Source organism: Chelonoidis abingdonii, chromosome 1 (genome assembly GCF_003597395.2).
Source record: "Chelonoidis abingdonii isolate Lonesome George chromosome 1, CheloAbing_2.0, whole genome shotgun sequence".
Lineage (NCBI taxonomy): Eukaryota > Metazoa > Chordata > Testudines > Testudinidae > Chelonoidis > Chelonoidis abingdonii.
In genome coordinates, this window is record NC_133769.1 from 358,084,750 (window position 1) to 358,112,182 (window position 27,433).

The following is a 27,433-nucleotide window of genomic DNA, read 5'->3' on the forward strand; positions in this document are numbered from 1 at the left end:
GAATGGTGTCCCTAGCCTCTGTTCATCAGAGGATGGAGATGGATGGCAGGAGAGAGATCACTTGATCATTGCCTGTTAGCTTCACTCCCTCTGGGGCACCTGGAATTGGCCACTGTTGGGAGACAGATACTGGGCTAGATGGACCTTTGGTCTGACCTGGTATGGCCGTTCTTATGTTCTTATGTAGATTTATATTGCTGAGCTAGAATGTTGGATCGATCCGAGGGTCACCTAGAGCAAGGGAGAAAGGGCTCTTTTATTTTGTAAAGATCCAAGCAAACGAATGAAGTATTTTGCAGTGATATTCTTTAATGTTGTGCTTTATAATAAATGATGAGTGTTTGGGTCATTGCAATCATATTTGTTCAAGGGTATTACCATAATTTAAACAAGAGTACACAAAACCATCCTTACCACTGTTTGGGTAGAATCTGAATTATAAAGATTCCACATCTATAATGGTCCAGCTAAAAGACATGGTTTTTAAAATGAGGTACGAAGGGAAGGGGTTAAAGAATTCCAAAAATCCCTGCTTTCCGTATAATTGTGGGATGCAACAAAGGAGACATTGCAATCACTGTTGCCTTGTCATTCTCAGCAGCTGTTTAGAGACAGTCACGAACGAACGTGTTCTCACACAGGCCTCTTTAGCACTCCAGCCTTCTCACATGTGGCCTGCAATTTATCTGATCTTGTACTGAGTGATCAACTGTCTTGTCAGAACACATGTAAATCCTTCTTAGCACCTGTGTAGTCTCACTGGTTAAAGGGGATTATTCTTTGTCCTTGTTCAGGAAAACTGTGGCTCTATCTTCTCCTTGTACCTTGAAATAGGCTCCATTATTCAGTGTTTTAAATTTTAGACAGGTGAATGGAAACCTTCAGTCAGGTCAGCTAAAAAGTTAAATTACAGAGCTGCTTTTGTTCTGGGCAGTGTATAGCACCTAATACGTCTTACCCAATTTATGCCTTGTGCTGTACACATAGATATCACCTTGCAAATGTTGCACTTGACACACATACTCTCAATGTACCTTATTTCAGGCGAATAAAGCACTGTTTTGTAACAAGCAAGCATTTCCAAGGTCCTCTCCCCTGTAAATCTCTTGTATTTTAATCAGGAAAATATGTTCCATTGTAGATCAAGCAGGTTTAATACAATGTCAGTGGTGGTAACTTATTATATTGGGCCACTGATGTCATGGTGCTTTCACATACTCCGACTGGCTTGCCTGTAATGAGAGGCATGAAAGCAACACTGGAGAAGCATTGTGATGCTATCCTGAGAGGATAGTAACAGATAGAGAGATGATTTCTTTAGCTACAATGAATATCTCTTCCTATGTGCACTGAAATGCGGGAATAATGTAAAACGGGGCATTGTATCCAGCCCAAGTCTAGCGCAGGTGGATTACAATACAGACTACAGTGTTGTATACAATTTCTCTATAGTGTTCTTCACTAAAATGTTCAGAAAATGTTTTAGTGAGTGACAGACATGTAAGCTAATGATTATCCAGCTGTGCTCTCATCTAGGATGATGTGGGCAAAAGAAAACAGGGATATACATGTGTCCTTGCAGCTGAATTTCAGTGAAGAGAAAATGGAATGATGCAGTAATGTGGCAAAGGGAGCCTGGCTAAAGTGAATAGGTTTTGAGATGTGAGTGGTATGCTAAACTATCTGTGCAATCTAGTACAGTATTTCACTGTGACACTCTTAGTACCTTTCCCAGACCTGAAGAAGATTTCCATGTAGCTCGAAAGCTGGTCTCTCTCACCAACAGAAGTTGGTCAAATAAAAGATATTACCTCACCCACCTTGTCTCTCTAGGTTTTGAGATGGTATTTGAAGAGAAGAAGCATCTCATTTCCAGTTAGACATGGCAGTAAAGGAGAGTCATATTGAGGAGCATAGGGGAGTCCATGACTGGAGCTGTGGAGTTTGTGAGCACGAAGTAGCAGGACACATATTCAGAGAGAAGCATTTTGAAAAACAAGAGGACAGTTTTGTATTTGGAGATGAAGAGCTAGTGAAGCTGATGGCCATAAAGGGTGGCTGAGGACCTGGCAAGGTGCTATCATGAACTGAAGTGTGAGAATAATCGGCTGCAGAATTCCGGTTGCATCTCAGCAAAGAACTAGAAGACCATAAAACCAGGAATTATATAGCACAAATGGGGGAGCGCTTAATAAATAGCTAAGATTTGCAGCAGAGTCAGGGTCGAGGAAGTGATGAAGTATTCGGATGATCTAGAAACAGTGCAAAGCAGATCTAAACACAGTGAAGATATGGAAGGGGAAAAAAGATTAAAGGTCCTGGAGGACTCCAGTACTTCTGATCTTGGGATTGAATGAAAGATCTGACTCCATATTGCTGTAAGACACATCAGGGACCCAGAATAAAGAGGCATTTTCACCCAGAAGCATGATTTTGTGTTTTAAGCATTCACTTGTAGAAAGGTCTGAGGTAACCAAGAGCAAAGAGGTTCCAGTCAGACAGACAGATGAGAAATGTAGAGCTGAGTGTGATCCATATAAAAGTGTTGCCCTTGGTGTTAAAGGCAGAGTTGAGATACCCCAGTGGAAGAGTATATATGAAGAAGAGAATAGGTTCTTTCCTCACCCACATATAACATAGGTATGTTTTAATGCTATTTCTTTTCCATTTCCCTCAGCATCTTGTCCGGTACTGTGCAGTGGAAATGGTCAGTACATGAAAGGGCGATGTCTGTGCCACAGTGGCTGGAAAGGGGCAGAATGTGATGTTCCAACAAACCAGTGTATTGACGTATCTTGCAATAACCATGGCACGTGCATCGTGGGGACCTGTATCTGCAATCCAGGGTACAAGGGGGAGAGCTGCGAAGAAGGTATTTGCAAATTACATTCAATTAGCCTTTTTTGGTTTGATTGCTGATCTATAATTTACATATGTAGAAATGGTACTAAATAGTTCTGGCACTTAGACACCACAGTAATAGGCACCTTAGAAATATAATGGATGGAACATGAAAATGATATGTTGTAATAGCTTGTGGTTATCTGTCATATTTGTGCTGTAATTGGGTGAAAAGCCATCAAACGTTTCAGATAGACAGATCGAGTTGAGGGGCCAGAACATCTGATCACACGTTCAAGTGTTCTTATTAAAGCATCATTTCCATTTACACATCTAAACGTATAATTACTTTAAGAGGGTATTTTTACGGCATGCTATGCCAAGTGGTTGCTTACGTATATAAAACAGTGGAGTATGTGAGAGGCCCTGCTTCCTTTCAAGTTTAAAAGCATAGATGTGTTCAGGACATGAATTTAAGCTGAACTTCAGAACCGGATATCATTTCAATGGATCTGCCATGCATTTCTTTCACTTCCCATTTAGCTCTGAAACATTTTTTTCATTTACAGTTATTTTTGTGTCTCCCAAGTATGGTGCCAATTATTTAGTTACTTTGTGCAGCTAATCATCCTGTCTGCATCATGGAACGCAAACAAGATAAATGTTCATCTTCCCATATTCGGAACCACCTCTTAATGCAACAGTTCTTTACAAATACAAACAAACAAAACAAAAAATGGACAATTGTTTCCATATTTACAAGTTATCCCTCAATCAGTCAATTAGAGAGAAATCTCCAGAAGGGCCTGATTTTCAGAGGTGGCATAGCTCCCGCTGTGACTTCATTTGAAGTTGTAAGTGTGCAGTGCTTCTGAAAATATAATGCAGAAAACCCCAAAGACAGTTCATTTTGGATTTAATTCATCTCTCCACAAATGCCAATCCATCCCCTTAAATGGTGCATAGGCTTGAGACATGACCTTTGAACAAGAGTGAATGTCACTCGATAATTTACCTGCAATTGCTACAGTGAGTGTGAGATAAAGAATCCCCTCAGCTGGTTACTTTTTATACAATGACAATGAGAATAAGCTGATTTGGATTCTGGTACCCAAATGGCAGTTCTTAGAAGCATAAAATGAATTCTGGGTTGAGCTCTGGCATTAGATGGCTTGTGTCTCAGTAACTGTTAGTTGGATACAATGATGGTGTAAATTCCATGCTACTATGCCACCTCTTGAGAAAATTTACCTTGGCTTAAAAAATGCTAACAGTGTCATAGATCTGGGAAGCAGAGAAAACTCAAAAGTTATTATAACTGAAAAGATTCACTAAGCAGGTCACTGTGGCTCTTCATTATTAAATCATCACTAGTATCTAAACAAATGTGGCAAAATGGAAACTATTTAAAAGTCAGAGTCAGATTCTGCCCTAAGTTAGATGCATGAGTAACCCAATTGATGTCAGCGAGGTTTAATGTATGGAACATGGAGCAAGATCTGTTTTTTTCTTAATATGAACCTCCTTTCCCCAGCCACATTTGAAGCAGTAGAATAAACCCAGTTCAGTTGTTTTATATTATCACTGGGGCAGGGCACAGTATCACAGTCCCATTAGGTGGAAACATGAAAAAGAATGAGGAACAAGGAGAACACGGTTTTTCTTATGAGGTTTTAGTATTTTTCTATTATACATTTGTTTTTCATATGCAAAATATAATTTGTATTATGCCACAAAGGGACGTGCGAGAGAATCGACCTAGTAATATGCCATATAGGAAATCTACAGGATACTTTTTAAAATCTAATGATATACATTTTTTTAAATTGCGCTTACTTTTTGATTTCTCTTTCATTAAGGGACTTCTGGTATTGATTCCGTCTATTATTTCTCAGTTTCTTTGGTGTCCTTGTTTATAATGGGTTTTCTTACTAGTGTTTCTTCCTATTTCCCCCCCGTAGAAGTTCGGCAATGTGCATAAAACATCAGTTAACAATCTTACATAGGTTGTTTTTTTCACTCTTCTAAAGTTTTATTGCCCCATATTTTATAAGGCATAGGCCAAGCCAATAGGACTGAAAGCAGGGGACGAACAAATTTAAGCAATGAAAAATGAGAAGCTACTTTTTGGGTACTAAATAAGTCTAATAACTTGTCTGACCAATGAAGCATGTCGGGGAAAGTGTAGTTTCTGCAATAGCATTGCTTGCTGCTTGATTTATCTCCCTGGCAAAGGTTATGCAAAAGGTTTAAGCCAGAAATGGGACACTTTCTCAATAGGAATTAGACCATTCTGACTGTTTTCCAACCTGTAAAACAAATATATATGCAAAACTCAACTATTTCTGGAGTTTGTTGTGTTTTCTATGTTAGACTTTGTACCCTCCTTCCCCACCCTCCCTCTCTTCCTGAGCTAAGTGACTAGTTTATCAAGCAAAGCTCCCTGAAAAAAAAGAAGTCCCATTATCCTCAAAAACCACCAAAGCAATAGAAGAAGAGAGCACAAGTCCCTAATCCTGTCCAAGGGTCCTTGCTACAATGGAGAATGCTTAAAAAAGAGATGGCTACTAAGGGCAAGATTAAAGTTTCCATTGTTTGTGACATCCTTTGAAAGGGCTCATTTCAACATGAAAAATGGCCTTGGGATTATGATAAATGGGGGCTTCTGGTACACACACATTCCCCCTCTATAATCTTCCGTGTTAGAGCTGAGGAAGCAGAGTGCTGGCCTTCTGTGATGGAGCCCCATTTAAAAGTTACCTTTTTTTCCCAATCGACCTTCACAGGGAATGATTAATTGCTTGGAGGTAGCCTCTTGTCAGTTAGCCTGTGATCTTTGTTCTCTGTGTTCAAACCATCTGCTGAGAACCTAGGATTCGGTTAGTCTGTTTCATAGTCTCTTTTGTACTTATTACTGCTGAGCAAGAACAGGGCCAGGGCTCCAAGGGTCTCAAGCTAAAATTGGAACCCTAGCTCCCTGCTCACTAATAGTGGAAGAGATTTATAGGCTCATCCTTTCCAGCATCTTGTGATTCTCAAAGGTTGTTCCAGCTATGAGCAGAGGGCCAGGAACCTATGAAACAGAAAATGCCTCAGTATAGTAATTGCTGAGCCATTGCTTGTCAGAGCCAGAAGGCTTTGTGAATCTAGGGAATTATCAGAGTAGCTTAATGGGCTGGTGTGTTTCCTTTCAAGGTGTCTGGAACTTAAGCAGGTCATTGGAATTCTCATTAACCCTAAAGGAAAAACACAACCTCAAACCTGTCAGTATATGCTGTGACCGCACTGTGTTCTGCTGTATTAGAGCGAGCAGTTGGGCAAATCTGCCCTCGCAACTTAGCCTGACACTTGTCATTGATCCGCAGGGCACTGCCACTGGCAGTTTCAAGAGATGGGAATAGTTTGATGGGACTTTTCTTCCTCTCACGTGCCCTATGTGCTTTTATATAAACAGATGATCAGTTCCTCCATTCCTTGTGGTTTTGTATGTTTCAGTTGGTGGATGAAATTCACCTAGGGGCAGTCAGTCAATGGAAGGCCTCTTTGCACCACTTACATTAAGTGGCACTTTAGTGGCATAGACTTCTTGTGCAATAGGATCATCTTAAGTAGGACGCCCAAATGGATTGTCTGTCAGCTCTATTAAGAGACTGACTAAAAATTAAATATTTGATTAAATAAAAGTACAGAAGTAAAAGGAATTCAATAACATTTCATCTCTCTTTCTTCTTTTATACCTTGGGTCAGCAAAATAAGCAAGCATGTGACTTAACTTGAAGCATGATCTCAAATCCCACTGAAGTTCACAGGTCTTAAGCACAGTCTTCAAGTTAAGCTCGTGTTTATATGTTTTACTGAATCAGGGTCTTAATCTCTATTTGGAAATTTCTCTTAGGGTATGTCTACAGTACGGGATTATTCCGATTTTACATAAACTGGTTTTGTAAAACGGATTGTATAAAGTCGAGTGCATGTGGCCACACTACGCACATTAATTCGGCGGTGTGCCTCCATGTACTGAGGCTAGTGTTGATTTCCGGAGCGTTGCACTGTGGATAGCTATCCCGTAGCTATCCCATAGTTCCCGCAGTCTCCCCCGCCTATTGGAATTCTGGGTTGAGATCCCAATGCAAAAACAGTGTTGCGGGTGATTCTGGGTAAATGTCATCACTCAATCTTTCCTCCATGAAACGCAAACCCCAGCAGACAATGCATTTTTGCACCTTTGTTCCCTGGATTGCCCTGGCAGACCATAGCCATAGTAACCATGGAGCCCGTTTTTGCTCTCACGTCACCCGGGTATGTGTACCTGGATGCTGTGGGGATGCGGTATGCTCAGTTACTACACAGCAAGCATTCATTTGCCTCTGCAAGTAGGTGAGCGACAGTTACCAATCTCTATTGCAACGTCTGCCATGCATTGTAAATTGGCGATGAGTGTGCGGTTTATCAGTTGTTCTGATACCCGGTTGCTGCTGTCTGGGCTGCTTTCTAGTTTGGGCCTCGCTGAGGTCGGCCCGTACGGTGAGCGCATGAACAAACAATGAAGAATGACTTCCCCGGCGGCTCATTCCACTTCCTTTATGTTTTGTCTAAAGTAGAGTCAGTCTTGCCTACAATATGGGGCAAGTGTCTAGAGAACCACGAAGCACAGCCTCTCTGTGTTCAGAGCCAGGATCACGCAGAAATGATGAGCTGCGTGCCAATTCTAGGGGTGCCCTTGCAAAACCCCACTTCGTTGCTTCCCTCCTCCCTAAACCCTCCTGGGCTACCGTGGCAGTGTCCCCCCATTGTGTGATAGAATAGATATAAAAAATGCAGGAAAGAACACGACTTTTTAATGAGATAAATGAGGGAGGAAGCTCCAGCTCTATGATATCCAGGCGGCAGAATCTTCTTAGACATGAAAGAGGGGCTATGGAGCTCAGCCTCCAGTTGCTATGATGAAGAGCTACCAGCGTTCTGTACCATCTGCGCGGAATGCCGAGTCATCATTTTTACCCAGGCGCCCCGGCGACCTCATCGCGGCAGCCAGGAGCACTAACGGGCTGATGCGATGGATACATCATATTGTACCGTCTCCACAGGAAGGGATCTGGTGTCAGCGCCGCAGAACCGCTGCCAGCGCAGGCAGTAGACAAGGGTGACATTGAAAAAGGCGAGAAACCTTTTTTCCCTTCTTTCGGGGGGGGGAGGGAAGGATGTAAATTACACATATACCTGAACACCACGGAAAATGTTTTGACCCTTCAGGCACTGGGAGCTCAGCCAGAATGCAAATGCTTTTCGGAGACTGCAGGACTGTGGGATAGCTGGATCCTCAGTACCCCTCCCTCCCTCACATGAGCGTCCATTTGATTCTTTGGCTTCCGTCACGCTTGTCACACAGCACTGTGTCGTGGCTTCTGTCTTATATAGCCTGAAGATTTTTCTCATGCTTTGTCATTTTTCTTCTGTAACGGAGTCTAATAGAAACAGATTTGTCTCCCCATAAATGATCAAATCCAGTTCTCCCCGTATGTCCATGCTGGAGCTCTTTTCTGTTATTTGGATTGCATTGCAACTTGATGGCTGAATCAGAGCTCCACGCTGGGCAAACAGGAAATGAAATTCAAAAGTTCGCGGGGCTTTTCCTGTCTACCTGGCCAGTGCATCCGAGTTCAGATTGCTTTCCAGAGTGGTCACAATGGTGCACTGTGGGATACCACCCAGAGGCCAATACCGTCCATTTACGGCTACACTAACCCTAATCCGACATGGCACTACCGATTTCAGCACTACTCCTCTCGTCAGGGAGGAGTGGAGAAATCGGTTTAAATAGCCCTTTATATCGATATAAAGGGCCTCGTTATGTGGACGGGTGCAGGGTTAAATCGGTTTAACACTGCTAAATTCGGATTAAATGCATAGTGTAGACCAGACCTTAGAAGCCCAAAGCTCCGAATTCCACAACAATGTAATATCTGATTGAGTATCATCAACTTAATGACACCGTTCAAATGCATTCCCATTAAACAGAAATGATGTTAATAATGTCTCAACTAAGATGCTGTTCATGCCCTTCGCTGTCACTGAAACTGGGCTACGCTGATATCTTGAGAGAAATAGTTAAATTGGAAATCCCTTTCAGTGGAGTGGGTTTTAATATAGTTTCTGAACATTACCCTATACCAGAAAACAACATTTATAACGTCCTTTTAGTGTTAACATGGCATCATACTGTTCTGGTAACATCAGTATTACTAGTGGCTCCAAACACAAAGATTAACCTTTCTGTCTACTAGCTCACACTGATCACTGCAGCTTCTGAGCATCTAGCCATTCATAACTTGCATTAGAAATGGTGGGGGAGGAGCATTGTCCGTTTTATAGAAATAGATAAATATTTGGAATAAAGATTGTAACCACTGTGTCAGACAGGTGTGTTGTAACCACGTATTATAATACATAAGTGAAACAGAAATGATTTCCATCTTGGGGTTAAGCTGATAGTCCACTTGTTCTCACCTTTCATGGAGGTGAGTGGAGAGAGTATCTGTTGTGTAGGCAGGGAGGCTGGATGTGCGGGTTCATATTCCCAGCTCTGTAATGGTCTGAGCAAGTTGCGTATTCTCAGTCTCCCTATTATAAAATGGGGTTAGTGCCTAGAGTGTTGTAAGGCTTAATTCATGTCCATACAGTGCTTTGAGATCCTTGAATGTATTAATAATATTTATTATTATTCATATGATTATAATACAATAAAGTAAGATGCTTTATAGTTCCAAAGTATTTATTATTATTTTATCATTATAAATGTAATTGCCTCCAGTTGGTACTAGACATACAATTTATTAGTACGAGCATAAGAATGGATTTCACCATGTAACATTCCTTTGTTTTCGTTTTACTTTTGTTCTTTCCAGAATCCCATCTTATTTCTTGTGCAGAAATTTCTGAAGTGCAAAGCAGCTGTTGAGAGCTTCCTGGGGTGGGAGCTGTCTTTGTCTCATTTGACTGCATAGCCACAAGATGCTACTGTATTGTAAACTATAAATATCAAAATGGGTCATTCCGGAACTTTTTATCTCTTCTGTCTCTTCCCCCGCCCCCCCGCCCCCCCCGCCAAATGTAGTGGACTGCATGGATCCCACCTGTTCTGGACGAGGAGTATGCGTACGGGGAGAATGTCACTGTTCCGTTGGCTGGGGAGGAACGAATTGCGAGACACCAAGAGCTACCTGTATGGACCAGTGCTCCGGACATGGGACCTTTCTGCCTGATACCGGGCTCTGCAGCTGCGATCCCAACTGGACTGGACACGATTGCTCAATCGGTAATTGTAGCAGTGACTTTTTTAAAAAAAATTATAAAATATTAGCAGTTGGGTCTGCAAACATGCACTGCAAACTGGGCATGACTAGAAGCATAACTGCTATCACTCAGCCACATAAATAATTCTGCTTCTGTTGGTGAATGTATAGTAATAGCCCCATTAAAGCTACCTAGGCCGGCTACTGTTCATTATATTGCTATGAATTTAATTTACAGGTTGCATATCGTTGCCTGTTGTGTTGTTAATTCTTGATGAAATTTTGTAGCTTCCAAACTTTGTAGGGTTTGGTGTTTGACTAAAGAATACTTGGTAATCTCACAATCATATAACAGTGAAAAGACAACAGAAGCCTTAGAGATGGCAATTCTACCTCGGGTCTATTCTTCCTCTAGTGTTTGAATGAAGGCCATGTCTACACTATGGGGTAAGTCGACCTACACTACAGCTGGAGTCGATGTATCTTAGGTCAAGTTACCACGGGATCTACACTGCGGGGGTTCAACCGGAGAAACTCTTCCGTCAACTTCTCTTACTTTTCTCATCGGGGTAGAGTACAGGGGTCGACTGGGGAGCGATCTGCAGTCAATTTGGTGGGTCTTCACTAGACCCGCTAAATCGACCACCACTGGCTCGATCTCAGTGGGTCAATCCCAGCTGTAATGTAGATGTAGCTGAAGTATGTTATAGGCCAGGGGTGGCCAACTTGAGCCTGAGAAGGAGCCAGAATTTACCAATGTACATTACCAAAGAGCCACAGTAATACGTCGGCAGTCCCCCCGTCAGCTCCCGCCGCTCCCCGCTCCCAGTGCCACCCGCCCACCGGCAGCCCCTCCAATTAGTGCCTCCCCCTCCCTCCCCATACCTCCTGATCAGTTGTTTCGTGGTGTGTGGGAGGTTCTGTGGGGCTGAGGAGAGGAGCAAGGACACTGCAGGCTCTGCAGGGGAGGAGCACTGCAGGGGAGGGGGCAGAAGATGTAGAGTGGGGGCAGGCCTGTGGCACAGCCAGGGGTTAAGCAGTGAGCAGCCCCCGGCATATTGGAAAGTTGGTGCCTGTAGTTCCAGCCCGGAGTTGGTGCCTATACAAGGAGCCGCATATTAACTTCTGAAGAGCCGCATGTGACTCTGGAGCCACAGGTTGGCCACCCCTGTTGTAGGCTGTGAACTAGAGAATAAGCCTTAATATGAAGAACTGTAGGCACTTGTGAAAGATCATGCAAGAAGGGACATAAATGCCTGCAAGTATTTGAAAGGTGCAAACACCTACCAGAGAAAGTATTTTTACATGACATCTCCAGGTTGTTAACATATTGGAGCTTAGACTTCTCATTCCCCAGCTAAACAGGAAGCTTCTTGGAAACCAGCAGTAGGTATCTGAAACAGAGACTCAAGAAAAATGATACACAAGCTTTTTCTCCCTTCTTTGTAAGAATAACCCAGTCTTTAAATGGCATCCTGGAAATACCATATGCACGTTAGTTTGGAACTCTGGAGCTATAGTCTGCTTGGCCTTTGTTCTGTGTTCTCTCAGATAGAAGTATAAAGAAGACAGCTGCTGACTACATCTGTAGTGGTTTCTTTACCCTATACAGCTGTTGAGGAACTGAGCCACAAAAAATAGAGTATAGTTCTGGGCACTGCGGTACAGACACTCCCTGACTTAAGCAAGCATTCCGTTGCGGAATGCTTTGCTAACTCAAATTTTGCATAAGTCGGAAACATATACCTGACCATCACACACACAAAAAAATAAATCAAACTATTTCTAGCCTCCGGAACCTTTTCTGTAAGTGCAGATTTGCATAAATTGGGTTTGCGTAACCCGGGGGGCATCTGTATTGTCAAGCAACTTAAATTAATTTGTAGAAGAGCAAAAAAAAAAACAAAATACACTCTTAAGAGAACTGGAAGGATTGATGTGGGAGTAAATATGACAAGTTGAATAAATAAGAATAGTTTAGCCAGGGCTGGCCTTACCATGAGGCGAACTGAGGTGGCTGCCTCAGGTGCCAGACTGTTGTGGGGGGGCACCACTAGGACCCTGAGTGTAGAAAATTGTCTGCTGCTGGTGCATGTGTATTTTCTCTGCTCTAGGTGCACAGAGATGGTGGAGTGCTGTGCTGGAGGAAGGAGGGCAGGCAGGAGAAAAGATGAGAGGGAATAACAGAAAGCAGCAGGAGCTGCAGGGAGAGAGGGGAGAAGGAGTCTCTTATGTACCTCTCTAGCACCCCCAGGAGCCTGGACTGGTCAGCACAAGCTTCTCAGGGAGCTTCTTGTTTCTTGCTGCTTTCCTGAACCCGCTTGAGGAGAACAGGCAGTCAGTTGAAGTAGTAGGAGCCAGTTAGGCCCTTCAGACGCTGATGTCTTCCCTCACTCAGGCTCTGCTACCAGCCTGCTTATTTGTCCCCTTCAGTTGTGTTGAGAGCCACTATAGCTGGCACAGAACAGCAGTCATGAATGAAAGAAGAAAACACCCCTCTGAGGCAGCATTCAGAAAAAGAAAGAAAGCAAAGGAAGCTTTTCTATCTAAGCAGGAAGGAGCTCTGCTGAGATACATAGACACAAATGTTCACTGTGAGCCTTCCAGCCCCAGTGAGGATGTGAGTGGTGAGGAGATGCCTGATCTTCCCGTTAGTCAGAGTGCAGGTGACCTGGCAGCTACTACAGCATCCGTATCTCCATCTCAAATGGATGTAGCCATGCACATTCCTGAAGAAAAGTGTAGATCAGAGAAGAGTGTGGTGGAGGCGCAAGAAACAGGTGCTGCTGAGTTTAGTTCCTTAAGTGTAGATGATCCAGGACGGTGGACCCACTTGAGCAGTAGCCTGAAGGACTTGCTATGGCCCATGCAGTACAAGGAAGTGAAAAACGTCATGTTCCCCAAAGACAATGAAAATAGAAGTTTCCATCCAACACATTACCGGCATGAAATCCCTAATGGTGACAAAGTGGAGAGGCCATGGCTTATGTACTCAGAAACCCAGAATACTGCATACTGTTGTAACCCTTCTGCCCCTCTGAGTTGGCAGCAACAAGGGCCAGGTTCAGTATCCAGCGGTTCCGTTTCAATAACACAAGGCATAACCGGCTCGAGCCCCCACCCAGTGACCTGGGACACTTACATACCATACCCTCCTGGGCGCCTCTAGGAGGCAATACTTCCCCTCTCGCAAGCACGGAGTCTGAGTGTAGCGAAATCTTTTTAATAAGGAAGGATCAATGCGGCATCCCATTGAGAAACACCACAAACAGAGTTATCACAAACCATAACACCCCCAAGTACATTGGCATGTCCTTTCCCTTAGGGTCTTAAGTCCAATCACTCCAAAGTCCAACAACCAAAAAGTCTCTGAATGCCACCCAGAATTCAAGAGTCTATCTGTAGAGGTCCTCCCAGCCTGGGTGAAAGGGGCACGTTACGTGGTCCAGGCCAACTGCCTGCCTCTCCGTGGTCTGCTTCCGCCTTCTCACGAACTGCTCCGCCTTACCAGCTGCTCCACTCTGCTCCTCCGCGTCCTCACAAACTGCTCCGCTCCACCAGCTGCTCGTGAGCTGCTCCAGGTGTCCCTGCAAACTGCTCGGCTCCGCTCGCTCTGTGGGCTGCTCACACGCCCCACAACTACTCCGCTCTGCCAGCCGCTCCACCAGCTGTCCTGTCGCTCCAGCCATCCCATAAACTGCTCCACTCCGCAGCTGCTCTGTTCCACAGTATAGCTTCAGGCTCCCCACTATGTAGCACAGTACTCAGTGCTCCGAGCTCAGTAATTTCAGCTCTTTTGTGATTTCAGCTCTAGTGATCTCAGCAATAGTATGGAGCCACCTGGTAGTGCACCATTAGCCCAAAGTGAGTTCAGCTCAGCAACCGTATCTAGAGTCTTAAGGGAATAAAAAACCCGACATCCGAGAGAGGGGGGGTGCACTGGTGCTTCTAGCTCCACAAGGAGCCTGCACCACCAGGCACAATACCTGTCCCCAACCTCTCTTTCACAGGGTTTTGGACCCATGTCCCTTGGTCTAGCAAGTACACCCAACTGAGGTTGACTCATTTCTGTCACAAAGCAGTCCACCAGCTCGGCAGTCTGGGAGGGCAGCGCGGGCTATGCAAATATTTGAGATTTCGCATTCCAGACATTCTTTCCACACTTCACTACCACACCAGATGTCAGGGGGCAAAATATTAGATTTGCGAGTTCCACGAACATGCTCTTCCCACACGTCCTCATACTACTAGCCACACCAGATGTCAGGGAAAGCTCATACCACTTACAATGTTTTGGTGGAGCTCTTCCAGCAATGTTCCAACGCACATTGAGTCTAAGAAACAAAGAGACTGGAAAAACCTGCAAAAATATCTGGCATGGGCAGAGCAGCAATATCTACGAGAGAGATTCCTAGATGAGAAGCACTTGCGACCCAAATCAAGATATCCAAGGAGAAAAGAGACAACCATAAGATGAGACAGCTCAACAAGAATGCACTCTAGGTCAGTTATTAATCGCAGACATGCAACAGTGATCGCAAATTGCATGGACAATCTGCATAGTGCATAACTTACAATAAACCGTGAGCAGCACCATATCACACGGCACACTTCAAAGCAGTATATCCAAACATGAAAAGCTTACTTAAAATGGAGGGACTGGCTGAATTGATGCTGTACTCCAGAGCCAGAAGAGCATGCCAAGAAATATCCACAACTACTGGAAAAACCTTCAAAAGAGATCTTACAGTTCAGCAACACAGTCAAACAGGAGATTGTGGTAGATCGAATTCAGCAAGATATTACTCTGTTATTCTGGACTCCACACCTGACATCAGCCATATGGAACTAATGACTTAATGGTGTGTTTGTAACAACAACAGAACCTAGTGAAAATGTCCCTGCAATGGTGATTGGTAGGAGCATTTCTAGAATGTATTGACAATGGATACACAGGAGCTGGTATGACAAACGTGCTTCTTACAAGCTGGAAGATACGGGAATTGTGTAGCTGACGTAGGTCAGGGCAACAATAATGTGCCAATATGAGAGGAAGGAACAGAGGAGTGCAGACTCAGATCCGAGAGTTAAACCTTGAGCTTTTTTGTCCCATGCAGTTCTCATTCATGTGAACTTGGTGGTCAGTGATGCAGCATCAACTTCTAGTGAGGCTGCTGATTTTTAATATATTCAAGCATGTATTGATTTTCTCTGCATCAACTCATCGATGCAAATTTTGAGCAACATCTGGCACATCTGCTCTGACCGTTAACCACTGGGTGCACATGATGGGAAAGTCGAGTGGAGGCAATAAAGTCCATCAAACACCAAATTGGGAAGATAGATGATGCTATAGTTGCCATTATGGAGGATAATGCTATGATAGGAACTGTTTGTGGGAGAACAGTGGCAGAGGGAAATGGAATCACCAGAAACACACATAACTTCACATTTCTTTGTGACATACTGTTGTGGCATGACATACTGTTTGAAATAAATGTTGTAAGCAAGGGACTCCAAGGTGTTGACCTTGATATATCTGGAGCAATGGAACAACTGGACAAAGCAAAGTCATACTACAGTCTTACCAGTCAGATGAGGGATTTCAAAACATTCTGAAGAGTGTGTAGAAGTTGGCAGAGGAACTTTACACTGAAGCTATTTTCCCACCCATTCAGGAATACAAGAGTCACCAAAGAAGAAGACATTTTGATTACAAGGCACGGGATAATCCCATAAGAGACCCCAAACAACAGTTCAAAGATGAATTCTTTAACCAGGTGGTAGATTATGCAATACAGTTAGTTGAAGAATGTTTCATGCAGCTCAAGGAACACAGAAGTATAGTTGCTATGTTGTATGATAATCCAAAATTCCTCACTATACCTAAAGAAGACCTAAACCAGCAATGCAGGGCACTAGAGGCAGAGTTGAGACATGATGACATGAGTGAGGAGGAGGAGCCTCTTATGTACCTTTCTAGCACCCCCAGTGTGATATTGATGCGAGTGATTTAGGTGATGAACTTGTAAGATGCATTTCAGCAGGATCAACTCTAAAGACTGTTCTAGAATATCTGTGTACAAATAAGATGACCACCCTCTTTCCAAATGCTTTTGTAGCTCTGCACCTACTTTTAACAGTTCCTGTAACAGTTGCCAGTGGAGAACGCAGGTTCTCCAAGCTGATGTTAATAAAAACACGTCTACACTCCACAATGACACAGGAGAGGCTCGTCGGCCTTTCATCCATCTCAATAGAGCATGAGCTGGCCCAGACTGTCGACCTTCAGGAAGCAGTTCAAATCTTTGCAACCAAGAAGGCGCAGAAGCACCATTTTGATTATTCACACAGATAAAAATGCCAGTGCTTACTATGTAGACAAGAAAAGTTACATTTGCTGTTCAGACGTTTGAAAGTTAAGTACTACTTAAAATGTTTGAAGAAGGCATTTTTAAGTTGTTAGTTCTTCTTTATTGGGGTAGGTAGCAGAGCAGTACCATGAGAGGAGTAGAACAGTTAGAAGGCAGAACTGAGACCTTTCAAAGTTTTGGCCCAAGCGAGGGGATTTTGGCGATGTCATTTGAGCTTCCCGCTTCAGGTGCCAAAACATTGTGGGCCGGCCTTGAGTTTAGTTAAGGGATTACTGAAGTGTGTGGAGAGTAGGACCATGTTAACTGTCTACAAGTATTTCAAGAGTATAAACTCCAAGGCTGGGGAGAAACTATTTAAGGTGGTTCATGGGGTTATAACCAGGAGTGATGGGACATAATTTAAAAAACTGACATTTAGACTGAATAGCAAGAAAATCCTCTTACAAGTGAAATCGACTTAGTTGAAGAATATTCTTCCAAAGAAAAATGTGGAAGTCCATTCATCTGTGACATTTAACACTAGATTAGCCAAAGGTCTTGCATATGTTGTGTAGGGAACAGTCTTGCACTGGCAAGAGGACAGACTGGGTGATTTACTCTTGTTTTTTTCCCCCAACATTGACATCTTTGATTCCTTGTACTGAAACATGTGTAAGTGGGAGAGGAGAAGAGAACTTTCAGCAGTTTTGCAGCATGATTCACAACTGAATTCTGAATTCTTCCTCTGAGATTACATAGTGGTTTTAAGATTGCAAGGATGAGTTTGGAAAATTTTTGCTTCTACATTCGAACATGCACACATCCCAACTTTGGTTACATACGACCACCTGTAAGATCATATGTAAACACACAACCTTTGCTTCTACCACATTCATAAATCCTTGTAGTGTAAATTTTCTCTGGCAGAGGTTATACAGGAGAAACTTCAGCAACATCACTTCAAGGCTTCATTCTTCATAGAACCACATGTAACGTTAAGGGTATTGTGCTTTGCCTCACAGCTACAATTACAGCTAAGGTCATTTATAAAGACCCATTTATAACCTGGACACCTCTAGTGGATTGCTGCCTGGATTCTGAAGGACAGATTTACTCACCGAATGAGTGAGAGATTAAAATGTAGTGTGAAAGAATATCAGTATATGTAACAGCACATGGCCACAACCAAGAAGATATGTCAAATTCTTTTTTTGTTTGTTTAAATATTGTTTATAGTTCCATAATATAGAAACAAAGGAAACAGAAAAAATATACAAACCAGGGGCTGTATTCTGTGGTCAGTCACACTGGTATAAAACCCTAATGCAGCAAAACACTGAAACGTGTTAAATCAAATCCTTATTCAGCAAGGCAGTTAAGCATATGGTTAGAATTCAGTGCGATCCAAAAGACTTTGTCTGCAGAGACTGCTAATTCCTAAGGATAGCTTTTTTTCTGAGACACCATGGTTAGGAACATGGGGTGAAAACAGAGAGGATGATTAACCAGTGGAACAAACTACCAAAGGAAATGGTGAATTGTCCATCTCTTGAAGTCTTCAGATTAAGACCAGATTTCTTTCTGGAAGAGATGCTTTAGTCAAACACCGGTTATTGCACTCAACACAGGAGTAAATGGATGCAATTCTATGGCCTGTATTATGCGGAAGGTCAGACTAGATGATTTATTGGTCCCTTCTGGCCTTAAAATCTCTGAATCTCTATGATAAATAGGTAGACTTAATCTGACTTCTGTGGGAGTCTTGGGCCACAAGGAAAGCATGATGAGATACTTAGTTCTACATGAGTCAGCAATATTGTTAGAATGATTTGTGTTGCTCTGTTGTATATTTATTTATTTAATGGTAGTTTGGAGTTTGGTTTTGCTGCCGTATATAAAGAGCTCAGTGCAGTTTGCAAATTCTGCCCTGTTCTACATCTTATGGAAAGAATGAAGACTTTAATGGCTTGTTCAGTGCCATATCTTTTGAAGTCTGTGCCAGTTGCAGGAGCAGTCTTTGGAAGGGCAGCAGCCACACTCACTTGGGCCATTAACCTTTTAGAGGGGGAAAAATGCAAAATGCATCTTAAACCAGTCTTTTTCTCTTTTTGTTCTGGGGACAGTCATTGTGGGATCCCTTTCTTCCCAGCAAGCTGGCAGTTTATTTCCCTCTGCAGGAGGATCCCAAATCAATATTTCTGTTTCTCCTGGGAAGGGAGGTAAACTCAGGGGTTCCCTTTTGGTAGGGCCAAAAGGAGAAGGAAAACAAACCTAGACAACCTCTTCCTTCTCAGCAAGATAGCATAAACAAACATAAGAGTCCCTTTGCAGCAGGGTTCAGCTAAACAGCTCACTGCAGAAGGGAAAATTTAGAAACCACGTATCAGGGCCTCGCCAACTCGCTGCACTTCTTAACGAGCCCCAGCCCAGGGCCGTTCCCTCCGAGCACGGCAGATAATGCAGCTTCCAAAGAGCAAGGTCTCTTAACCTGCTTGTTGTTTAGCCAGGGGAAGGGAGAGAGGAGGAGGCACCTATAAGCTAATGTTCTGTCACAAAATTGAATTTGACACCCAGTTTTCTAAGCTACTTAACACATCATCAGATATGTTTGAATAATCAGGATTCAGCAGAACAGGGAAACATGGTGGCAGTTGCTTGAAAGTCAGATCCAAGTTATGGAGGCTCTACGTAATGTGGCTTCCACTCTTCTTGTAACCCTTTTGATATCTGTTCAGATCCAGTTTTCCCTGAGAAATCTGTTCTGCCTCTTGATGAAATTTATTACACATTATAAAATGAACCTAGTGAGAGATACTATACTATCATATGTATCATGTATTTTCCAGGTAGCACCTTCCCAGAGTCTTAGTGTTTAGACTTCCAACATTTGTATACAAGCACTTATAAAATCTGTCCATATTTAGCTGTGTTCATGCAATGTAGTTGAATGGGACTCCTTTTTGTTTGTTTCTCTTAGTTCCTACCTGTGTTTTATCAACTTCAGTCGTCTTCTCTTTCCTGGCATATAGAGTTTTTCCTTTAATAAATCCTCCCATAAGGGAGGTCTCTGTCTGAACCGTGTGCTCCTCTGCACCCGCTGGCTTTTCCCCAGCCCTTAGTTTAAGAACTCCTCTATGACCTTTTTAATTTTACATGCCAGCAATCTGGTTCCATTTTGGTTCAGCTGAAGCCCATTCTTTCTGTACATGCTCTTCCTCCCCTATAGGTGCCTCAGTTCATTATAAATCTAAATCCTGCTGCTGAACAACATCATCTCATCCATGCATTAAGCCCCTGTAGTTCTGCCTCTCTAAGTGGCCCTGTGCAAGGAGCTTGGAAGCATTTCGAAAATGTTAACAAGAAGCTCCTGGACTTTAATCTCTTACCTAGCACCCTAAATTTGGCCTCCAGGACTTCACCTACCTTTCCCTATGTCATTGGTACCTACATGTACTGTGATCACAGTCTCCTCCCCAGCACTGCACATAAGTCTATCTAGATGTCCTGAGAAGTCACCCAGCAGGCAATTCCCCAGGAGGTTCCCCAGGTTATCACAAACCCAACTGTCTATGTTTCTAATAATTGAATTCCTCATCACTTTTACCTGTCTTTTCTTAATAATCGGGGTCCCCTCTTCTGGAGGGGTAACCGCAGTGTGAAAGGATACTATAACATCATCTGGAAGGAGGGTCACAACAATGGGATCATTTCTCTCTGCTCCAACTTAATATTCTCCTTCCCTGAGACTTTCATCCTCCTCAATGGCACAAAGGCTGTCAAACTGCCTATGCTGCATCCTTGAAAGTCTCATCTATGTACCTCTCTGTCTTAGCTCCACCAGTTCTTTCACTCTTTCTTTGTAAAATGTGTAACACAGTGATTTCCACATTGTTTCCTGTTCTCTAGCTGACATCTGTTGGCTTTACTTGAGACATCTAAAACTAGACTGTAAAAAGCACTAATAAAAATGATGCTCTCTGGTCCATTTATTTACTCATCTACAGAGTTGACATAGTTGACAATGACTGCTACACATCGACTCGCATACACTCAGTGGACTCAGTTTCAGGAACTAGTACATAATTGACCCAGTGACTTGTATATGGAGTTGGCATCTGTCATATTTACTTGAAACCGTTACATCTGGACTGGGCAAAGCAGTAAGAGAAATTATGCTGTGTCTATGGCAAACCGGAATTGATAGGTGGAACATAAAATCAATGGCCATGAAGTTGTGTGGTCAGAGCAAGGAACAGGGAGTCAGGGCTCTTCCATTCCATTCCTGCCACTGCCTAACAATGTTATTTGGGAGATACAACTTAACCTCACTGTACTTCAGTTTCATCATCTGAAAAATTGAGGTAAAAATGTTGCAAGGCTTAGTTACTAAAAGTTTGTAACAGGTGGCAGAGCTTTTTATTGACCCAGCCTATTAGAAACCTGCAGTCCTGGGACGTAAGGGAAGTGTGGGGAGGGGAGCTGGGGGAGGGAGACAGACAGAGACACAACCGACCTGAGGAGTTAGGTCATAAGACATTCTGGAGGGAAACAATAGAGACAGACAGGTGTAGGAGATAAAGCGGCAAGTTCAAATGCTAATTCAGAACCTGTATTCTCTGTTGAAGAAGAGATGGCTTGGTAGCATAAAAGAGTGGACAGGAATGTACTTCGTGGAGACTCAAGCACTGACACACAATCGTCAGGGGTGGAGACAATAGGTTGATTGTTTATCAGTGATGGTGCCCCAAGGACCAATGTGGTTATGGGAGTGATGATGATGATGATTCTCTGTTGAGGGCAGGCTAGGGACTTAAAAGCTATGCAAACCCCATTGAAGGCAATGGAAAGACACCCATTGATTTCAGGGTTCTTTCTTTGCCATTTTACAAGCACCCTGAGATTACTGGATTTAAGAGTCTATGTCAGGTGAAGGTATTATTAAAATATTGATTGATTTCATTTATTATAGTTGAATCATACAAGTTAGCAATTCAACGACCTTTTGGGCAGCGGGCTAATTGTTTTTCCCCCACCTCTGACGTGTTGGGTTCATTGAAATGTGTGTATTTTATTTAGTCCAATTAGGAGAAATAGAGAACAGGAAAGATTAAGTTTAAAAGAAGAAAAGCAAATAAAATGTCTCTTTATTTTCCCTAATGGCTTTTTCCATCAGAGACTGCGGGGGATTATTACAGACAGATATTTTATGTATACACACACATACACACATGCATGCGCTTCTTGAAATATCAGCAGCTCTAATATATTTTATCAGACAGTGTCATATCTCATTGGTCAAACAGCACCAGGATTAACACAACATGTGTGATTAAAAATTGATTCCCTCAGGCTCAGTGGTGTCAACCTTACAAAACAAAACCTCATGTTGAATTCATGTTACCTCCAAGGCCACCAAAATAAAAATCCGTCTCTGCAAAATGCTTGCGTAATTCCACCTTTAAACCATCATTCCCTTCATTAAGGAGCGAGAATGTGTCTGTATGAGACAGATGTTACATCAGCTGTCATAAAAAATAGGCCTACATATCACTGCAGTGCAGAGCTGTTAGTGCTGTGCCCAGGAGGGCACTGGTTTGCCATTTCCCTCTCTTCTTGGCTCCAAGATACATAGGATAAAGCAAAAGAACAAAATCCTGAGTAATAGCCCCTGAAATTGATAAACTTCCATTCGTTTCAGATCTGAATGACTTAAAAAGAAGATTTGAGACACTGCTGTATTTTCAGAAACCGCTTTAAGTGATCCCCCATCAACTTGTAACTTGTACATCTCACTGCTCTTGCAGCCCTCCTGCCTATAAAACTTTCATCAAAGGCAATAGGACTTTGCTTGGCAGAAGGGCTTCAGAGATGGACCCTGAAAGATACCATCAGAGTCTGCTCTGATGCAGAACCAGTACTACAAGCGTACCCTGAGGACCTTACTCCCATTGCTTTAAGTGGGTGTTTTGCAGCAGTCAGGATTTCAGAATTAGGCCCTACGTAATCAAGACATGCTGATTCGTGTAGCTCTAAACCTCCCTGTTTAACTAAATGCAAAATCTCCATCTTAGGGAACAAAGCAGGTTCAGCTCAGCCAAGTTATATTTGGCTCCGATTGGCACTACCTCCCCAAGCTGAGGCTAACATATGCCACTGCTGAGGCAGAGCTGCTCTGGGGAAAGGTGAATATTGTGCATCACAGGGACCAACGGGCCCGGCTATAACTATGAAAAGGTCAGCCAACACAGTCAACCAAATTGGGGTCTCCCCAAACTGGGGAGAAGAAACATAGGGCTTTCTGCACCCTCTGTCCCCAGTATTGCACGGTCATAACTGGCCCTTACCCTGCAGCCTGAGAGGTTGTCAAAAAGGCAGGAGATTTTCCTGCCTTTTAAAACTCAAATAGGTCACTTGCTTACAACTGAAAGTCCACTCTGAGCAGTGTGAGCGGCAAACCTGTCTGCACCCACCTGTGACCTTGTGTCAGAAGTCAGATTTGACCTCTATTGCTCGATGCTCTCTCTTATGTAGGGCGCTGCTGAGATGTCTGGCAGACTGAGTATGTGTGTGCAGCTAGCACTATCTCTGCAATCTATCTTGTTCTCAGATCCAGTTGGGATGAGTCCAAGAGCAGTATGAGACAGTTCTTCCCTAGTTGGGGTGATCAGATAGCAAGTGTGACAAAACTAGGACTGGGAGAGGGGGAATTGTTGCCTGTATAAGACAAAGCCCCAAATATCAGGACGGTCCCAATAATATCAGGATGGCTGGTCACCGTGCCTCCAACACCTCACTCACTTTACTCAGCAAAGGGAAATTAGACATTAAAGTGGTAGATGGTCTAGATCAATGGTTCTCAAACTTTTTTTTGCACAGTTCACTTGTGTCATAAACAGATAGCTAAGGGTTAATGTTTCTTTTACCTGTAAAAGGTTAACAAAGAGAACCAAACACCTGACCAGAGGACCAATCAGGAAACCGGATTTTTAAAAGCTCAGGGAGGGAATGTTTGGGTGTGTGTCCCTTTGTGTGTGTCTTTTGTCTGTCTCTCGGCTATGAGAGGGATCTTTCTATCTTCAAGCTTCTAATCTTCAGTTTCCAAGTTGTGAGTACAAAGGTAGAAAAACAATAGGCTTTTATTGTTTTTTTGTATTTACATGTGTGTAGTTGCTGGGATGTTTAAATTGTATTTCTTTTTGAATAAGGCTGTTTATTCATATTTTTCTTTTAAGCAATTGACCCTGTATATTGTTATCTTGATACAGAGACCATTTTTATGTCTTTTCTTTCTTTTTATATAAAGCTTTTCTTTTTAAAACCTGTTGGATTTTCTTTTCTAAGTGAGGCTCTAGGGGATAGAAATCCCTGTGCCAGGATTACGGTCTCTCTCAGGGAAAGACTGGGAGGGGGAAAAAGAAGGAGGGGGGAAGGTAAATTGCCCTCTCTGTTTTGTAATTCAAGGAGTTTAAGTACAGTAATCTTCCAGGATAACCCACGGAGGGGAAGCCTGGGGAGGAAGTAAAGAGAAGACAAGGGGAGGGGCGTTATTTCCCTTTGAGGTAAGACTCAGGGCATCTGGGTCTTGGGATCCCCCAGGGAAGGTTTTGGGGAGACCAGAGTGAGCCAAACACTGGAAATTTTTGGCTGGTGGCAGCGCTATCAGATCCAAGCTGGTAATTAAGCTTGGAGGGTTTATGGTAGGCACCCACATTTTGGACGTTAAGGTTCAGGATTGGGATTTATGCTTATGATAACTTGAAAATTGCTGAGGGTCTTGATGGATCACTTAATGATCTTTCCAAATGTTGTTTGTACCATTAGCTAACTATTGTAAAACGCTTTGGATAAAAGAACTATATAAAAAAAACCTTAATAATAATTAACATTTTTTGTTCTACAAATGAAAGCACACAACTCATATTTTAATATCAGCAGTCTTACCTTTCTAGTGCAATGGATTTGCCCTCTCTCCCCTGCTGCAGCTCCTCCTCATACCGCTTGACAAGCTGTGGAGGAGCTGAGAGCCACAGCTCCCAGGGCTTCCAGGCTTCTGGCTCTCCTTCAGACTGCCTGGCAGGCTGAAGATGAGCCAGGGACCTGGAAGCACTGGGACCTTGTTCTGCTCTGCTTCCAGGCAAGTTGTAGAGGAACCTGGTAGCTTGAGAGCCAGGGCTCCCAGGGCTTCTAGGCTCTCTCGGCTTCCCATCAGTCGGGTTTCCCACCAGCTTACCCTCCTGGCTCCTTGGCAGCCTACCCTGCATACCATTGTAACGTCATCAAAATCAGACTGTCTCACCAAAACATTTTAAGTTCTGTGAATGCCACTTTGTGACAGGCAAACCTTCCATTGAAGAATTTCCAACCAGTCCTGCTGTTGAGATGTCAGGCACCCAGTGGGGGTGGAGCTGGGTTGCAAATTGCTGGCCTTAATGCATGAATCAGTAGGCAGGATTCCCTAGGTCTGTGTTATGCAGGAGATCAGACTAGATGACCAGAATAGTCCCTTCTGGCCTTCAAAATCTCTGGATAAAATGCTTTGGTTAAAACTCCATGTAGGTTAATACTGTATAGACACACTATTATTTCATGATGTGTGTGCACTTAGAGCTTGTTGAATAATCACATTTTTATTAACCAGAAAACGAATGACTGTATGAAAATATACTTTAAATCTGGTTCGTTTTTCAGCAGGGAGAATACTTTTCTTCCTGTACTGGTGGAACTCCCATGGATGCCTATGGACATGGCATAGAAGTTTGGTGCCTGATCTTTCATCACTGATGACAGGGAACTTTATTGTTAACATCAGGCACAGGTGCAGGATCAGACAGTCAACGAGGAGAATATACCACACTGCCGGTAAAGCCAGGGAAGCAAGCGTTCTGCTTAAGAGACAATATGTTACTATGGAGATTACAGTAGGGCTTGATAAGAGGTCATACAGCTTTAAAGGAAGCAAAAAGGAAGAACTGGAAGATTTAGGTTTGATAACGGGGTATGGTACACTGGACACCGGGGTATCAGTGGCTGAATACTATTACTGTCTAACTACTGTTTCGTGATCTGTTTGAAGCAATTATAGTGTGCACTGACCGGTTACCAGTAGATTGATGTCCACGCTGTAAAAACCACCATCAAAGTTGGCACTAATTGGTATCCTTTTAGCAGCATTAGCAGAGAGGTCAACATTTGAATGGGTCTTGGAAAATGTAGTACTCCCTTTTCCCATAAAGGTGGTTTTTCTAGGTCAGGGTTGAGGATTATTAGCAGCATGGGGGAAGGGGGAGGGGAAGCTTTCAGTGCTGCTGTTGGTGTATACCAGCTGTGTGGGTAAATAAAGGACTCAAGGATCTAATCCAGGGGTAGGCAACCTATGGCACGTGTGCCAAAGGCGGCACGCAAGCTGATTTTCGGTGGCACTCACACTGCCTGGGTCTTGGCCACCGGTCCTGGGGGCTCTGCATTTTAATTTAATTTTAAATGAAGCTTCTTAAACATTTTAAAAATCTTATTTACTTTACATACAACAATAGTTTAGTTATATATTATAGACTTATAGAAAGAGACCTTCTAAAAATGTTAAAATGTATTACTGGCACGCAAAACCTTAAATTAGAGTGAATAAATGAAGACTCGGCACACCACTTCTGAAAGGGTGCCGTCCTCTGATCTAGTCTATAGGTGTATCAATCTGGCACCTTTCACCAAAGCTAAATTTGCAGTATGTATTTATTAAACAAAGCAAAAAGAATGATAATAACAATAATAGTAAAAGTTCCAAATTGCAGAGAAGAAGCTTACCTGCAAAAAATATGCTCACTAACTAAATTGTGCCTGATCACACGACAATACTGAAATCTGAGCAAAGAAATTACAGTGGATTCTAGCTATTGCATCTGAGCATAGTTTGTTCAATTTTATTTTCAAAACAAAACTGAATTGCATTGAAATTTGGAAGGGAGCAAAATGTAATTCTTATTAATGACGGAAAGAGTGAGCAAAATGCTTTACTGCTATCAAAGTTGTCTTATGCTTGTGGACAGGGAGAGGAAATTAAATTTAGCCCAGAAAAGAATCCCTGTTAGGAGCCTCATTTATGCAGTAGGAATTGTTCCTGCTCTGGGAAGCTTTAACTCACATCCCAGAAAAGGCTAAGATCCAATTAAACATCAAAGGCTCAAACATAATCGTGCAGGTTGGGATATTTATTTTTATTTAACGCATGTTAACCCCAGGAATAAAATCCTCGGAGACGTGGCATTTCATGCCCTGCTATCCGACAGTAAGTGACCGTTTAAAATAATGTTCAGAATAATACATTTAGAAAAGATTGACAATGGGGCAGAAGTGAGTCACAGCCATACAGGAGAATCTTTAGACAGTGTGGTGGTCAGCCCCTCAGGATGAAGTTAGGCTATAGAGAAGCTTATAAATTGTTGCAGAAGTTAGAGGTTGGTAAACTAAAGCCCAGCACATTTTGACTTGCTGTTTAAAGGAATGTCATCTGACATGGCTATAGCTTTTCAGACAGGAGTTGAGAGCATATATACAGCATGTTGAAATTGCTCTTGGAAATGTGATTTGTTTTTATGACCACCCTAATGTCTCAGTTGGTAGTATTGCATGCTATATAGTTGCATAGAATTCACTAGACTGGCTTACAGCATTCATTCATTGTCTACTATCTTTTCTCATCCTGGAGAGTGATGATCATTGTTTGTATCACTGTAGTACCTAGAGACCCAAGCAGGGTTCCATCATGCTACGTGCTGCTTGTCCACTCAGTAAGAGACCATCCCTCCCTGCACCAAAGAGTTTCTAATCCCAGTAAGCAGTTGAAGGAATTACTATCATCACCTCACCCCAACCCATTGGGCAGATGGAGAAATGAGGCACAGACAGATGAAGTGACTTGTCCAAAGTCACATAGAAAGTCTATGGAAGAAC

At 42.9% G+C, this 27,433-nt stretch overlaps 1 protein-coding gene across 7 annotated transcripts in view; it reads left to right on the plus strand.

The window, feature by feature from the left end:
• TENM4 (teneurin transmembrane protein 4) overlaps nt 1-27,433 on the plus strand; it is a 971,473-nt gene that overhangs the window by 783,400 nt on the left and 160,640 nt on the right. For all 7 annotated transcript variants that reach the window (XM_075061790.1, XM_075061784.1, XM_075061786.1 and 4 more), the window contains 2 exons: nt 2,678-2,872; nt 9,956-10,156. In XM_075061790.1, coding sequence (XP_074917891.1) covers nt 2,678-2,872; nt 9,956-10,156 — 396 coding nt within the window. The remainder of the gene's footprint in view (nt 1-2,677; nt 2,873-9,955; nt 10,157-27,433) is intronic.